The sequence below is a fragment of the Carcharhinus amblyrhynchos genome, chromosome 25 (genome assembly GCF_965287045.1).
Source record: "Carcharhinus amblyrhynchos chromosome 25, sCarAmb.v2.hapA, whole genome shotgun sequence".
In the NCBI taxonomy this organism is placed as follows: Eukaryota; Metazoa; Chordata; class Chondrichthyes; order Carcharhiniformes; family Carcharhinidae; genus Carcharhinus; species Carcharhinus amblyrhynchos.
The window spans coordinates 38,570,675-38,588,243 of record NC_137348.1 but is presented as its reverse complement, the minus strand read 5'-3'; the positions used below and the strand labels follow the sequence as shown (position 1 = coordinate 38,588,243).

Here is a 17,569-nt window from a genome sequence, read left to right as displayed (position 1 = left end):
TTTTATTTTACCTTTCTACTCTCTCCACCCCCCCCCCCCCAAACCAACCATCAAAATCAAAATTGGAATTCCCTTTCCCCTCCATTGTCTGAGTTCCAAAGCCACCGGACAGATGACACGTTCCCAGGTCTTGCTCGCTAACGTTCCTGCGGTGTAGCCACATTCTCTGACTGTAATATCAGAGCAAAGTGGCTTGTCTTCACATTAACAGTGCAGCTATGCCATAGCTTCAGCCTGAATCAGGGCCCAGATTGCCTAGGAAGAAGCTCAGTGAGACCATTTCGGAGGAAGGTGCCTTTGCACCGGAACATGCTCCCAGCCCTGACTTGCATGTCCCAACTGTGTAGAATTGCAGCGAAATTGCCACACAGAAACAGGGTTGGCGTGTCAGTCTATGTAGCTCTCTATCATTTTCCTTCAGCCACTGACTGGCATCTAACCCATTCTTTCATGTTGACATGGCGTCTGCTTTCAGCGTTAGCTCTGGTAGAGTGTTCCACACCCTCACTATACCGAGATGATTTTAAATAAACTCACCTTTTCTTGTCCCAAAGTTCTCAGATTTAATCTTTTATCCATGATGCCAATAAATGGCGCATTCTTCTATTTCCCACGCCACTCGAAGGGCCCAATATTTCTGTTGAGTCCGTGTTCATTTTTGTGGGGCTGAGAGGGTGCATGAGCCATAGGGGCAATATATTCCTTGCATTTCAGCATTGTATTTATCCATAATGGATAGAAACGTAGAAAATAGAGGCAAGAGTAGTCTTGCTCAGACTTACTCTAATCCTTATTCCATCTGTAATGTGAAAGTTTGCTGAATATTAAATTCAAATGATTTTTTAAACAACTGACTCAGCAAATCTTTACCGCCATGAGTAGCATGAGGCAGAGCTGTTCATCATTTGCTGTCAGAGACGCTGGGATGGGGATTCATCAATTCGTGTTGTGTGATTATTTCATTTCTTGGGATCTAATGACCTGATTTGCAATTCTCTCAAACTGAAATGTAAATACGCTGTCAACAAATGTCACCAGGACCTTTTGACCTCTGACCTGTGCTCTTCGGCCTGTAGTGGGCTTTATTAATTGCATGATGAAGGTGACCTTACTCTGCTCTTGCTTTAACTGCTCTTTGAACTGTACCCTTTCCCTCTCTCCCTTGCTCCCTTCTCTTTTACTGCTGTCTCCCTTCAGCCTTCTACACAGCCGCACCCCTGACGTCTGCTGGGATACTCCCTGTGATGCAGTCTCTGTGTCCCGATGGCCAGAGGGATGAATTTGGATTCCTGCAGTATTCCAACTCGACGTAAGTCAAAATTAAATTATTTCAAGTTCCCATTGCAAGATTATCGCACATCTGGCGGCACAGTGGTTAGCACTGCTGCTTCACAGCGACAGGGACCTGGGTTCGATTCCTGGCTTGGGTCACTGTCTGTGTGGAGCCTGCACGTTCTCCCTGTGTCTGCATGGGTTTCCTTTGGGTGCTCCAGTTTCCTCCCATTGTCTGAAAGATTCGATTCCTGGCTTGGGTCATTGCCTGTGTGGAGAATGCACATTCTCCCCGTGTCTGCGTGGGTTTCCTTTGGGTGCTCTGGTTTCTTCCCGTTGTCTGAAAGACGTACTGGTTGGGTGCATTGGCCATACTAAATTCTCCCTCAGTGTACCCGAACAGGCGCCGCAGTGTGGCGACTTGGGGATTTTCACAGTAGTGTCATTAATGTAAGCCTACTTGTGACATTAATAAGTAAAGTTAATCTTTATGCCAATGATTTTCCTTGAAGAAAGCCAATCATTCATTTTGTTTCAGGGTTTATGATTCCTCTCCAGGTAAAATTCTATGCCCTAAGCCAGTATTGATTGACTAGAGATATCTAAGAAGATCTTTTAAAGACTAAGTAGAGAAAGGAACCACTGTGTAACAGTGCCTGGTCTCTGTGAATTGTTGCGAGGGGAAGGGTACATATCATTGTGCCAATGTCGCAGGAGGGGCAAACACACTTGTGTTTCTACTCGGCTAAAGGTTCAGGTATAAAATATCTTCAGCAAAGGATTCCACCCAGTTGACAGGGATTTATGATTGCTTTACTCTGCAGCCACAAAGTATCATAGAATCCCTACAACGCAGAAGGAGGCCATTCGGCCTATCAAGCCTGCACTGACAACAATCCCACTCAGGCCCTATCTCCATAACCTGCTAATCCCTCTGACATTAAGGAACAATTTAGCATGGCCAATCCACATCTTTGGAGTCTGGGAGGAAACCAGAGCACGTGGGGGGAACCCACACAGGTACGGGGAGAATGTGCAAACTCCACACAGACAGTGACCCGAGGCAGGAATTGAACTCAGGTCCCTGGCATTGTGAGGTAGCAATGCTAACCATTATGTCACCGTGCCACCGATCATGGCTATTCTGTGCTGTAATTGGTCTGGAATTTCCCAAATCATCAGGATAGTTCTTTTTGTTTCACTCAATGTTTCTGCATCTTCAAGAATTGCATTGACTTCAAGTAAAAATGTTGATGTGAAAGATGTCCATGATTCGGGGTCAGTTAAGGGACTGGCCAGAAGAGCATATAGGAGACTAAGGTCCCAGATTTCAACCTGATCAATGTTAGGTTAGCTGAACTGCAGACCGAGTAGTGCAGATGCTTGGCAATTGACCCCTGGACCAGCAAAGAAGAAACTGGACAGGGGTCATACTGCTGATCATGTTCCGGTGACCAGAACTGGAGGTTTGTGCGCATTTGCGCGTATGAGTACATGACCGTCAGCTGGCAAAAGAATTAGACTTAATGGAAATATCTTACACTGTTGAATAGCCTGTCAACATTCATTAGCCACACTGTCATGTAGAGGACAATCATTTGTTTAAGATTCCTGAGGAAGTATGTAGGGTTTCATTAACATTTAATGGTTTTTATTTTGGCTTCATGATTTCTCTCCAAGTGCTCCTTGCCCTCACCAAGTTCAAAGAACAATCAGACATGGGGCTTTGTTCAAGCGGTGTGTGTAGGGTTAGAATGGTTTATTTTTACGCTGTAGCAATCAATTTTGCACCACCTCGCCTGACTCTAGGAAAAGCCACCACAATACCAGATGACCATAAGCTGCTGGCCCCTTTGAGGGGGAGAACTGACAGGTGGTGATTTAACCTGAGGATCACCACACCTCAGGTGAGAGTTAAAAGCTTTAGATGCTTTTGAAGCTCATCCATGCATTCATAATAGACTCACCTGTCAAGACACATCACAGCTCCAGTGGGGCCTACTGAACCTGAAAGAACAGATTTCTGTTCTATTTCCAAGCAAATGTCCTATCAGTGGAGGAATTGCAATAGCAGGCCGTTGTTCTTTTTGGCTCCCCTTTTGGAACTGAGATTTTCCCGTGATTCATGTCTTCCCTGTTGTGTCATGAACCACAGAATGGGGACTGGGGGTGGTGGGGTTGGGAGGGTGGTGTTGGGGGGTGTGGGGTTAGGGGGGGTTGGGGTGGTGGGGGGGGGGGGCGGGGGAGGTGTTGATGGGCAGTGTGGAGCTGGCTGAAATACCCAACACTGCAATGCAGCCACCAGGACTGGAGTACTGCCTGCGGGCTGGCTGTTCACAGCGACAGAAATTGCTGGAAACTGGAAAAGGGGTGGGAATCCCAGAATCAGATCCTGCCTGCCTTTTTTAAAGGGCTCCCAACTGGCTCAACTCAGGGAAAATCCTGGCCATTGTGTGCGCAGAGCCTATCGTTTTCTAGTGGCTGAGGGATTAAGGGTCCAACATTTATTGCCGTTATGACATGTTAAATTTTAAGAATGAACACAATAATAAACATAAATAATAAATAAACATTGTGCAAGGTGGCACAATGGTTAGCACTGCTGTCTCTCAGTACCGGGGACCTGGGTTCGATTCCTGGCTTGGGTCACTGTCTGTGTGAAGTTTGCATGTTCTCCCTGTGTCAGAGTGGGTTTCCCCCCACTGTCCAAAGATGTACGGGTTAGGTGGATTGGCCATGCTGAATTGCTCCTTAGTGTCAGGGGGACTAGCTAAGGGAAATGCATGGGGTTATGGGGATAGGGCCCGGGTGGGGTTGTGGTTGGTGCGGACTTGATGGGCTGAATGGCCTCCTTCTGCACTGTAGGATTCTATGAAATATGAATTAGGAATAGGCCATTTGGCCCCTCAAGCCCGCTCTGCCATTCATTAAGATCATGGCCATTCCCAATTCCTGCCTGCGCCCAATAATCTTTCACTCCCTTGCTTATAAATTATCTGTATACTTCTACCTTCAAAAGGTTTTTGGACCCACCTGATGAAGGGAACAGCCAGTTCTGAAAGCAAGTGGCGTTAGCTACAAGTAAACCTGTTGGACCTGGTGTTGTGAGACTTCTTACTGTGTTTACCCCAGTCCAACGCCAGCATCTCCACATTCGGAAGATTGGCCATGCTAAGTTGCCCCTTAGTGTCAGAGGGTCTAGCAAGATAAATATGTGAGGCTATGGGGATAGGGCTGTGTGAGATTGAGGTCGGTACAGACTCGATGGGCCAAGTGGCCTTTTGCATTGTAAGGATCCTATGACAAAGGTTTCATGGTCACTATTGGACTCTTAATTAATTCCAGATATTTACTGGATTCAAATTGTGCAATAAGAACATAAGAAATAGGAGCAGGAGTAGGCCATCTAGCCCTTCGAGCCTGCCCTGCCATTCAATAAGATCATGGCTGATCTGAAGTGGATCAGTTCCACTTTCCCATCTGCTCCCCATAACCCTTAATTCCCCTGGCTATCAGAAACCTATCTACCCGTGACTTAAATATATTCAGCGAGGTAGCCCCCACCACTTCAACGGGCAGAGAATTCCAGAGATTCACCACCCTTTGAGTGAAGAAGTTCCTCCTCAACTCCATTCTAAACTGCCCCCCCCCCCCACTTATTTTGACTCTGTGCCCTCTAGTTCTGCTAATGATGGGATTTGAGCCATGGTCTCCAGAGCATTACCTTAGACCTTGGAATTGCTAGTCCAGTAATAACAACAGTACGCCACCACCTCCCACAAAGGGCCGTATCTCTGTCCTTCAGTTTAAAGGCTGAATCATCCCACCATCTGGGGTTGATTGTCTGAGGGTTGAAAACATGCTGCCAAGGTTTATTTCAACATAATTTGTCTGGCACTTACAGGAACCAATTCAAGAAGACAACTGCCCTGTTCTAATTGTCGGCAGCAGCCAGTTACAATGCTATCATCAATGTGATATAAAAAAATGCTGCACTTTTATACTTTGAACCCTACTTTAGGGGAATTGCTTGACCTCAAGTTGCATTTAATTGGTTTGCTTTCTTTAGTGATTATCACTGTTAATCTCATTAATCGTATATTGAGGAAAGGATGAATCTGAAGCCAGTCTTTTCCTTAAGGCAGGTTTATTTCCAAGACAACTGAGTAAAGACACAGATTTTTCCGGTTCCCCGAGCACTCGATGTGAACAGGGTTTACGCTCTTGCAACGATTCTCTAATCTTTCCCCAGTTGAAGGCAGTTACTTTTAATCACCAACTTCCTGCACACACTGCAGCATAATTCCAATATGAACAACATGCCCTCATTTTCCCCTCTCAGTTTTACTTAACATATCTCCATAATAAACCACATTGCTTTAGAAACTCTCCTGTTTCAGCGATTTTGGTGGGATTGACATTTCTAAAAACTGTGATCCAAGGATCTAAAAGATCGTAGAATCCTTACAGTGCAGAAGGAGGCTATTTAAGGAGGCCCCCGGAGATGAGGGGGTTGGACTATGAAGAGCGACTAAATAGACTGGGTCTGTACTCGTTGGAGTTTAGAAGGATGAGGGGGGATCTTGTAGAGATGTATAAGATAATGAAGAGGATGGATAGGGTAGAGGTAGAGAGATTCTTCCCACTCAGAAAGGGCAGCAGGACTAGAGGGCACAGCCTCAAGATAAGGGGGAGGCAGTTTAGAACGGAGTTGAGGAGGAACTTCTTCACTCAAAGGGTGGTGAATCTCTGGAATTCTCTGCCAGTTGAAGTGGTGGAGGCTGCCTCGCTAAATATATTTAAGTCATGGGTAGATAGGTTTTTGGTAGGCAAGGGAATTAAGGGTTATGGGGAGAAAGCGGGAAAGTGGAACTGATCCACTTCAGATCAGCCATGATCTTATTGAATGGCGGGGCAGGCTCGAAGGGCTAGATGGCCTACTCCTGCTCCTATTTCTTATGTTCTTATGTTTAGCCCATCGAGTCTGCACTGACGACAATTCCACCCAGTAACCCAATGTTTTTACCCTGCTGGCCCCCTTGAAACTTAGGGGCAATTTAGCATAGCCAATCAACCTAACCCACACATAGAATCCCTACCGTACAGAAAGAGGCCATTCAGCCCATCGAGATCTATGCTGACAATATTCCACTCAGGCCCTATTCCCCTAACCCCACACATTTATACTGCTAATCCCCCTGACACTAGGGTGAATTTAGCATGGCCAATCAACCTAACCCCCACATCTTTGGACTGTGGGAGGAAACCGGAGCACCCGGAGGAAGCCCACACAGACATGGGGAGAACGTGCAAACTCCACACGGACAGTGACCCAAGGCCGGAATTGAACCCGGGCCCCTGGTGCTGCGAGGCAGCAATGCTAACTACTGCGCCACCCTGCTATGCGAAACACAGTTGTGGAATTGATGGTAGGATTTCTGAATTAGAGTACAAATCCCAAGGTTGAGTTGTTCAGTCTGTCAGCTATCCACTGTCTCTTGATATGGCCATGATGTGGAGATGCTGGCGTTAGACAGGGGTAAGCACAGTAAGAACTCTCACAACACCAGGTTAAAGTCTAACAGGTTGGACTTTAACCTGGTGTTGTGAGACTTCTTACTATCCTGATATGGGTACAGCAGTATTTGTTCTCCCTGTTCAGTCTCTGTTCCTCCCATTTAAACCTTGTCTTATTTTTCTGTGCACTTTATGGCTTTTAAAAATTGATTAATGTCCTGATGAATGCTGTATATTCAAACATGGAATGAATTTAAATTTATTTTGTTGGGCTTGACAGCAACAGCAGGCTTAAAAAAAACTACTAAAGAATTGGTCACAAAGGCAATAAACCGGATGTGAATGTGCATTAAGCTGAGGGTGGGATCTTCTGCCTGCCCGCGTTGTGTTCTCCAGTGGCGGAGGCAGCGCACCATGGGCTGCCGTCACAGGATCTTCTGATCCTTGCTGAAGTCCATGGCATTTTGCATGCTGCTGGGGAACCCGCTGCAAGATGTAGGTTGGCTTTTGGTTGGACCAGAAGATCCTGCTGGCGAGAACGGTGGCACAGTGGTTGGCACTGCTGCCTCACCAGGGATCCAGGTTCAATTCCCAGCTGGGCTCACTGCCTGTGTGGTGTTTGCACATTCTCCCTGTATCTGCGTGGGTTTCCTCCAGGTGCCCCAGTTTCCTCCTTAATCCAAAGATGTGCAAGTTACGTTGATTGGCCATGCTAAATTGATTCTAGCGTGAGGGGATTAGCAGGGTAAATATGTGGGGTTGTAGGGGAAGGGCCTGGTGGAATTATGGTCGGTGCAGACTCGATGAGCCAAATGGCCTCCTCCTACACTGTAGGGATTCTCTATGAGAAGGGCTGGAAAATCCTGCCCTACGAGACGCACTTGATGACTGCTAATTTGAGAGTTTTCACTGTGACTGCTGTCTCTTTGAAGGGTCACCCAACTACTCGAGCGAATCAATGAGGTGGTGGAAGAGAGCAATCTGTTTGACCCTGACCGCCGGGGCCTTGAGGAAGAGCTGGAATCTCTACGGCGTCATCTGGAATCAATGAACAATGACCCAAGCTCGGTGGAAAACCACTTCAACAGCAGTAAAGGTAAAGAGCACTCATTCAGAGTTCATCTCTGAGACAGAGAGTGTGTGAGAACTGGAGCAGAGAAAGCAAACAAAGGTGCAAAATCAAATGCTGCAATTAAATTGTGAGATAACATTGATACAGGACCCCTGCGGGATAAGCACAGAGGAAATGTCTTAGCAAAATGTGATATCGCCCACATGTAAAACAAACTAGCACTTCTCAGATATCTGTAAGTCATTATTTTTAACCTAATTGCTGTTATGTCACACATGCTATAATTCTTTTCTTGCATATTTAGATAAGTATGTACTTGTTGTTACATCAAGAACCAAACAGGTTAACAAAGGGACAAATAAACTCATAACAAACTTAACAAAATAGGACTTGCATTGTTAGCTGCACAAATTTTTCCTTGGGTTTTTCTGGAAAGTGAGACAGAAGAGTTTTAATTTGAAAGATGAAAGATTTAGGCATTTAATCTTCTGTTACAGTGTTAATTTATTTCAGTGTTCAGATCTCCACAGGAACAGGAGTGTGTGTGTATGTATGTGTGTGTGTGAGTGAGCGTGTGTGTGTGTGGGCGCATGTTTGTGTGAAACAGAGACTAAAACATTTATTTTATCTCAAAATTCTTTGTTTCATGTTATCACATGTTGCAGCACCAGCCCGCTTTTAATTTTACAGCAGGCTTAGCGATGGCAGCACAGTAGTTAGCACTGATGCCTCAGAATGCCAGGAACCAAGGTTCGATTCCTGGCTCGGGTTGCTGTCTGTGTGGAATCTGCACGTTCTCCCTGTGTCTGCGTGGGTTTCTTTCGGGTGCTCCGGTTTCCTCCCACAGTCCAAAGATGTGTGGGTTAGGTGGATTGGCCATGCTGAATTGACCCTTAGTATTGGGGGAACTAGTTAGGATAAACGTATGGGATTATGGGGATCAGGCCTGGGTGGGATTGTGGCCGGTGCAGACTCAATGGGCCGAATGGCTTCCTTCTGCACTGCATGATTCTAAGATTTTCTGATAGGATTCTGCATACACTAATTTGTCTCTGATTCCCCAGCTAAGTTTATGGTAATTATATGTATTCCTCTAAAAAAAAATGTTCAAGGGCAATGGGTGTGCATAGAAACTTAAGGTGCAAAAGAAGAGAAACTTGCAACAAAAAAAGGTCATTCATTTCATCTTGGAGGAAGCCCTGAGTATAGCAAGGACACAATGTACTCTGAATGGAAGACTTCCATGTCCATCATGTTTCTCGATGGCACCATTGGTGGTCAAGCCGGTCATGTCCAGATGGACATAGATGCCAGCCCGCATCTGTGACAGGCAGCGAGAGAAACAGGCGGCATTCCGATGGAATGAGCACCATGTGTTATTGCAAAGGGCATCAAATATGATGATATTTCAGAATATTTATTCAGCATGGATATTGGAGTACAAGTGGGAGCACTGGGGCTTTTGATGAAGCTAGTCCTTTCAAATACACGTAACTTCGGTCATTGCCCCTTTGTAAATAGGACAATTGCAACTCACTTTATACTGGGAGTGACTCACAGGGTTTTGACAATTTGTTGCACAACTGACTGAATCGAACCAATCAATATACAACAAATTTGCTCTGCATTGTGTTCTCCAAATGACTTATTTTCATTTTGAATTTGGTACAAATATGCAGCAACTTTCAAAGTTTTGGATTTAATTACTCTGCCTATGCTCTTGTGTCTTATTAGGGTTCACCCTTGGATCAGTTGTAAAGGATCAGGATGAACTTCAGAACTTCTTGACGCACAACTTGTCCATGTCCAATGAAACAGCTGGACTCCTGCTGGGATCAAGTGTCAATTTGAAGGAGGTAAGGAGAATGGGAATGACAATATCCAGTATGACTGGATGACTTATCAACACCAGTCCCTGTTTGGGAGTTATGGAAAGAGGCAGGTGTAAGGACAAGCATATGTCGCGTGGAGAAAACCACTGTAGGAGACAAAGGTGGGAGGGCTGATGTTTCAATTGTGGCTTTTCTCTCCTGATCCTCTTATGCATTTGAATTGACCCATTTCACTGGTAGACTCGAATGTGCATTTACAACTGAGACAAGAGTTCATAAATCTTCACCTGGCTGTTTTAGTGATAAGGGAATACTCAAGCAAACCAATTATAAGCAAGTATTTATTTTGCTCGAGTTAAGGCATTTTTCTGGGGGTTCATTTGGGCTGGCACGGTTGTTAGCACTGCAGCTTCAGAGCACCAGGGACATGGGTTCAGTTCCTGGCTTGGGCCACTGTCTGTGTGGAGTTTGCACATTCTCCCTGTGTCTGCACGGGTTTCCTCCGGGTGCTGCAGTTTCCTCCCACAGTCCAAAGATATGCGGGTTAGGTTGATTGGCTAAATTGCCCCTTAGTGTCAGATAGGGCTAGCTAGGGTAAATGCATGGGGTTATGGGGATAGGGCCTGGGTGGGATTGTGGTCGGTGCAGATTCGATGGGCTGAACAGCCTCCTTTTGTACTGTACAGATTCTGTGTGTGAGAGGATCTAAAATTGGAGAGAGAGGAGATTGATTTTGATTCTTTTAACCAACTGGAGATTGGAATTGGGAAAATATTCAGTAAAATGTCAGAATAATTGTCCATTTTCAGTTGCTACTGCAGGCTTATTTATGCGGTGGGAAGCTGGGGTGTCTGGTTCATAATATTTTTAGCTGCTTGTGAGCAGAGCCTTCCTGCAGGCGACAAGTATTTCCTGTGTTAGCCTGTTTTAACTGTGCGTCTTGATTGCAACTGAATGAACTACAAGAGCCCATTGTGTATTTAAGATAGTTTGGGTAGAACATGGCCATTTAGACAAAATAAAGTATCTTGAATCTCATTTTATAATATGGATTATTTTCATTTAAAGAGAAGCTTTTCTAATTTTCAGTTTTGCACTCTGCCTTCCTGCAGGCGACAAGTATTTCCTGTTAGTCTGTTTTAACTGTGCGTTATGATTGCAACTGAATGAACTACAAGAGCTTTACTTTATTTAAGGTAGTTTGGGTAGATCTCGACTGTGTCATGGTGCAAGTGGGTGATAGTGTAAATCCTCATTGCGTCCTGCAAAAACCAAGGGACGTACTTCTGGGCCCTGCAGAATTCCATTGGAAGTAGCCTACTGCTCACACAGACCATCAATCATTACTCCTTGCTTTCTAACATCGAACCATTTTGGATCCAACTTGCTCCCTTCCACTGAATTGCCTGGGCTGTTACTTCCCTGACCAGTCTCCCTTGTCGACAGACTTGCTAGCCGATGAAATCAAACGCGCTATCCTCATTCAACAACAGAAAAAGAAAATGCTGGCAATCTCAGCAGATCTGACAGCATCTGTGGAGAGAGAATAGAGCCAAAGGGCTGATCCTGACTCGAAACATTGGCTTTATCCTCTCTCCACAGATGCCATCAGAACTGTTGAGATTTTCCAGCATTTACTGTTTTTGCTTCAGATTCCAGCATCTGCAGTATTTTGCCTTGACACTGTCCTCATTGCTGTTGCCCATTCATTTCCTTCAGTCATGTAAGTCAGACATGACCTTTCTTTAAGAAATCCATGCTGACTGTCCTCGAATAATCCATGTCTTTCTAAATGAAGATTTACTTTGCTCAGAACTTTCTAATAGCTTGCTGCAACTGAGGTTAAGATGATTGGACTGTAATTACTCAATCTGTTGCTTTCTCCTTTTTAAGTAATAGAGATGGGTTTAATTTAAGCTGGTTTACTTGAACTTGTTGTTCCTGATATGACGTTGTTAATCCTTTGTCCTGTTTTGAATGTAGTACTGGTCATTCTTTATAAGTGTCTGATCTGTGATCAGCAATAAATTATAGATTAGAATAAATATCCTCTAGCGTTTACATAAGAACATAAGAAATAGGAGCAGGAGTAGGCCATCTAGCCCTTCGAGCCTGCCCCGCCATTCAATAAGATCATGGCTGATCTGTCGTGGCTCAGTTCCACTTTCCCGCCCTCTCCCCATAACCCTTAATCCCCTCTCTTATCAAGAACCCATCAACCCGCTTCTTAAAAATATTTAGCGAGGCAGCCTCCACCACTTCAACGGGCAGAGAATTCCAGAGATTCACCACCCTTTGAGTGAAGAAGTTCCTCCTCAACTCCGTTCTAAACCGCCTCCCCTTTATCTTGAGGCTGTGCCCCCTAGTCCTACTGTCTTTTTTGAGCGGGAAGAGTCTCTCCACCTCTATCCTATCCATCCCATTCATCATCTTATACGTCTCAATGAGATCTCCCCTCATTCTTCTAAACTCTAACGAGTACAAGCCTAGTTTATTCAGCCTCTCCTCATAGCTCAATCCCCTCAACTCCGGTATCAGCCTAGTAAACCTCCTCTGCACTCCCTCCAGGGCCAAAATATCCTTGCGCAGGTGCGGCGCCCAAAACTGCACACAGTACTCCAGCTGCGGCCTCACCAATGCCCTATACAGCTGCAGCAAGACCTCCCTACTTTTATATTCAATCCCCCTCGCTATGAAGGCCAGCATCCCATTCGCCTTCCTGACCACCTGCTGCACCTGCAAGCTGGGTTTTTGCGACTCATGCACAAGGACCCCGAGGTCCCTCTGCACCGTCGCCTGCTGCAGTTTTTCGCCACGTAAGTAATAGTCCTTCCTACCATTCTTCCTACCAAAGTGGACCACCTCACACTTGCCAACATTAAATTCCATTTGCCATTTCCTGGCCCATTCGCCCAGCCTATCTAGATCCTTCTGCAGACTCTCCACACCCTCCGCACAATTTGCCTTTCCCCCAGTCTTGGTGTCATCAGCAAATTTCGACACCCTGCACTCGGTTCCCTCCTCCAGATCATCTATATAAATGGTAAATAGCTGAGGCCCCAGCACCGACCCCTGGGGCACTCGCATGTCTAAAACTGGGCATGACCTGCACAAATACATCTTTTTAAACTTGTTCAACTTTTTTTTAAAGTTTAAAGTTGACTTATTAGTGTCACACATAGGCTTATATTAACACTGCAATGAAGTCACTCTGAAAATCCCCTAGTCGCCACACTCCGGTGCCTGTGCGGGTACACTGAGGGAGAATTTAGCATGGCCAATGCGCCTAACCAGCATTCAGACTGAGAGAGGAAACTGGAGCACCCGAAGAAAACACACGCAGACACGGGGAGAACGTGCAGACTCTGCACAGACAGCGACCCAAGCCGGGAATTGAACCCGGGCCCCTGGCGTTTTGAGGCAGCAGTGCTAACTACTGTGCCACCCCAACTGTCTATTAACTTGCATTTACATGCAATTTATTTACAAGGATTGTTTCCCTCATTGTCAGCCCTTTTTATTATCACTTTTTTTCTCTCATCATTCCCCGTTTAATTTTATTGCCAATCGTCACCATGTCGTTGCTGGCTCAAACTACAGATCCAATGAGTCCACACCGACACGTTAAAAATACCTAAACTCCCACCTAATCCCATCTGCCAGCACTTGGCCCATAGCCCTGAATGTTATGATGTGCCATATGCTCATTGAGATGCTTTTTAAAGGATGTTGTGGGAGATCCAGGGATTAGCAACATTAGGCACTATTAGGTACTACAGTCGACTTGGGTACAATACAGCACTAGTCACTACGAGTACTCGATCTTACAAGTTTTAATTACTTGTGCACTAGGAGAAACAGACATGCAGCCCTCTGTAGAGTGTTTCTGATGTTGCAATTATAGTTAACTACAGCAAATGGGAAACAAGCAATTTTTCTAACCCTTCATTTGCATATATATTCACCAATCATACCCAAGCTTTTCACCCTTTCTTATTCAATGATAACTGTCTCCTCCTAATCCTTCATTTGCATAGCTTGTCCCCATATTTTGCCTTTGGTATTCTGATATGGAAAACTCTAATTTTTCTCATCCTCTGGCGAAGGCCAAAAAACAGAATGTTCACGGGATTTATGTAGATGAAGATTAGCTATTCATGCTAAATACTCAAGTACCGACCCCATTGAAGGCCTGTATGCTGATAAGCATTTTCCATTGCTTGATAGAGGTTGATGGAACTTTAATTATAACAATTTAACTTCCACGATATGAAGCAATCTGCCTCCACCGTCCTCCAAGGGGTTCCAGACCGTCACCACTCCCTGGGTAAAAATGATTTTCCCCACATCCCCTAAACCTCCTGCCGGGCACCTTGAACTTATGTCCCCTCGTGACTCACCCTTCAACCAAGAGGAGCAGATGCTCCTTACCCACTCTGCCCATGTCTCTCATAATCTCGGTAAGAAGCCTCACAACACCAGGGTAGAGTCCAACCAGTTTATTTGTTAGCAATCCCACAAGCTTTCGGGAACGCTGTTCCTTCGTCAGGTAGGTGGAAGGTTCTGATCAGAGAAGGGCATGTAAAGTCACACACAGTTTACAGAATATTGATTAGAATGCAAGTCTCATAATCTCGTGCAGCTTGATCAGGTCGCTCCTCAGTCTTCTCTGCTCCAATGTAAACAACCCAAGCCTATCCGACCTCCCTTCTTAACTTAAATTTTCCAACCCAGGCAGCATCCTGGTAAATCTCCTCTGCACCCCTTCCAGTACAATCACATAATGTCGCGACCAGAACTGCACACTGTACCCTAGCTGTCACCAGTGTTCTATACAACTCCAACATAATTTCCCTGCTTTTGTAATCTATGCCTTGAATGATAAAGGCAAGAGTTCCATATGCCTTTTTCACCACCCGACTAACATGCCCTTCCATTTTCAGAAATTATGGGCAAACATGCCCAGATCCCTTTGTTCCACAGAACATCCTAATATCCCACTGTTCATTGAATACTTTCTTGTCAAATTGCTCCTTCCAAAGTGTATCACCTTGCACTTTACAGAGTTAAATTCCATCTGCCACTTATCTGCCCATTTGACCATTCCATCTATATCTTATAGGCCAGGCCAGGACACTCCACCTGATTGTTAACCACCTGTTCAATCTTTGTGTCATCCACAAACTTATGAATCCTATCCCCCACATAGTCATCAATGTCATTTATATAAATGACGAAAAGTAGACGACCCACAGATTCCTGTGATACGTTGCTGGACACTGGATTCCAGCAGCCTTCTGTCATCACCCTCTGTCTCCTACAACTGAGTCCATTTTGAAGCCACTTTATCAAATCATCCCGTATCTCATATGAATTTACCTTCTTTTTAAGTCTCCCATGTGGAACCTTGTCAAAGGCTTTGCTTAAATCCATATAAACTACATTGACTGCGCTATTCTCGTCTACACACCAGGTCACCACCTCAAAAAATTCAATCAAAATTGTTAGGCGTGACCTCCCTCTGACAAAGCCATGCTGACTATCCCTGATCAAGCTTTGCCTCTCCAAGTGGAGACAGATGCTTTCCTTCAGAAGTTTCTCCAATAGTTTCCCTATTACAGACGTGAGACTAGCTGGTCTGCAGTTCCCTGGCTTATCACTACAATCCTTCTTAAATAGCAGAACCACATTAGCTATTCTCCAGTCATCTGGCACCTCCCCCGTGATGTGGAGATGCCGGCGTTGGACTGGGGTAAGCACAGTAAGAAGTCTTACAACGCCAGGTTAAAGTCCAACAGGTTTATTTGGCAGCACAAGCTTCCGAAGCATTGCTCCTTCATCAGGTGAATGGGAATTGTGTTCACAAGCAGGACATATATAGATACAAACTCAATTTACAAGCTAATGGTTGGAATGTGAGTCTTTACAGGTAATCAAGTCTTAAATGCACAACAATATGAGTGGCAAGAGGGCCAAGCACAAGTTAAAGAGATGTGTATTGTCTCCAGCCAGGACAGTTAGTGAGATTTTGCAAGCCTAGGCAAGTCGTGGGGGTTATAGATAGTGTGACATGAACCCAAGATCCCGGTTGAGGCTGTCCTCATGTGCGGAGCTTGGCTATCAGTTTCTGCTCAGCGATTCTGCGTTGCCGTGTGTTGGGAAGGCCGCCTTGGAGAATGCTTACCCAAAGATCAGAGCCTGAATGCCTGTGAGTGTTGAAATGTTCCCGACTGGAAGGGAACACTCAAGTGTTGTAGTGAAGTGAAGTGAAGTGGAACTTGAAGTGTTGCCTTCCTGTTGGGGAACACTTCAACAGTCACGGGCATTTAGCCTCTGATCTTCGGATAAGCGTTTTCCAAGGCGGCCTTCATGACACACAACAACGCAGAATTGCTGAGCAGAAACTGATAGCCAAGTTCCGCACACATGAGGATGGCCTCAACCGGAATCTTGGGTTCATGACACACGACCTGTAACCTCCCACGACTCGCCTGGGCATGCAAAATCTCACTAACTGTCCTGGCTGGAGACAAATCACATCTCTTTATCCTGTGCTTGGCCCACTCTCCACTCACATTGTCTGTACGTTTAAGACTTGATTATCTGTAAAGACTCGCATTCCAACCATTATCTTGTAAATTGAGTTTGTGTCTTTATATGCCATGTTTGTGAACACAAGACCTCACTCATGTGATGGAAGGAGCTTGAGACTCTGAAAGCCAATGCTGCCAAATAGGTCTGTTGGACTTTAACCTGGTGTTGTGAGACTTCTTACTGTACCTCCCCTGTGGCCCAGAGAGGAATTGAAAATGTGGGTCAGAACCCCTGCAATATCCTCCCTTGCCGTACACAACAGCCTAGAGAATACCAGAGATCACCACCCTCTGCGAGAAGAAATTTATTTCAGTTTTAAATGCTTGGCTCTTTATCTTGTAACTATGTCCCCTTGTTTGAGACTTTCCCTCTAGTGGAATCATCTCACCATGCACCCTGTCAAGAAGTCCTCAGGATCTTATATGTTTGAATAAGGTCACCCCTCACGCTTCTAAACTCCAAAGAATACTACTTCGTCTCTCTTGATACGACAACTGTCTCATTACAGGAATTAGCCTGGCGAACCTCCTTTGGACTGCCACCCGTTAGTGTATCCTTTTTAGGTAAGGGGACCAAAACCGTATGCAGTGTTTCAGGCAAGGACTCACCAACACCTTGTACAATTACAACAAAACCGTCCTACTTTTAAACTCCAATCCCTTTGCAACAAAGGCCACAATGCCATTTGCCTTCTTAACTACTTGTTGGACTCGCTTGTTAGCTTTTTTTGGTCATTCATGCAGCATCTGTGATGAGAAACAGAGTTAACCGCTGATCGGCTGAGAGGCCAACTCGACCTGAAACATTAACGCTGTTTCTCTGCACAGATGCCACCTGATTTGCTGAAATTTTTTGCAGCATTGTTTTATTTTTAATTCAGATTTGTAGCATCCACGATGTTTTCCTTTTTTTCTAACCTAACTCAGTATGTCGGACTTCACTATTCCTTGGCTGGGATTCTCCCAAAAAAAAATACCCAATGGGCGGGAAAATGGGAGAATTTATTGCCCAGTTTATTGTGCGCATTTGGTTTCATGAATCTCTGGCACTCTTTGCTATCCCACTGGAGAGGCCAGCAGCATATTGCTGAATGGGCCACTGCGCATGCGCCAATCTGTCAGATCTGCCTGGTGCCTAGTGGGCTGTGCCAGGGTGCCTGATGGGCAGTGGCAGGCTAATACTGCCAGGCTGGCATTACCGAAGGGGCACCCTCCCCCTGTCCCATCCTCCCAGGAGGGGCCTTAATGGCTTCAGTCCCTACCAGTGGAGTGAGCATGCCTTG

General features: G+C 45.3%; 1 protein-coding gene across 2 annotated transcripts in view; it reads left to right on the top strand.

Moving 5' to 3' along the window:
- abca2 (ATP-binding cassette, sub-family A (ABC1), member 2) overlaps window positions 1–17,569 on the top strand; it is a 508,234-nt gene that overhangs the window by 207,865 nt on the left and 282,800 nt on the right. For both annotated transcript variants that reach the window (XM_080212375.1, XM_080212373.1), the window contains exons 3-5: window positions 1,198–1,309; window positions 7,722–7,885; window positions 9,596–9,717. In XM_080212375.1, coding sequence (XP_080068501.1) covers window positions 1,198–1,309; window positions 7,722–7,885; window positions 9,596–9,717 — 398 coding nt within the window. The remainder of the gene's footprint in view (window positions 1–1,197; window positions 1,310–7,721; window positions 7,886–9,595; window positions 9,718–17,569) is intronic.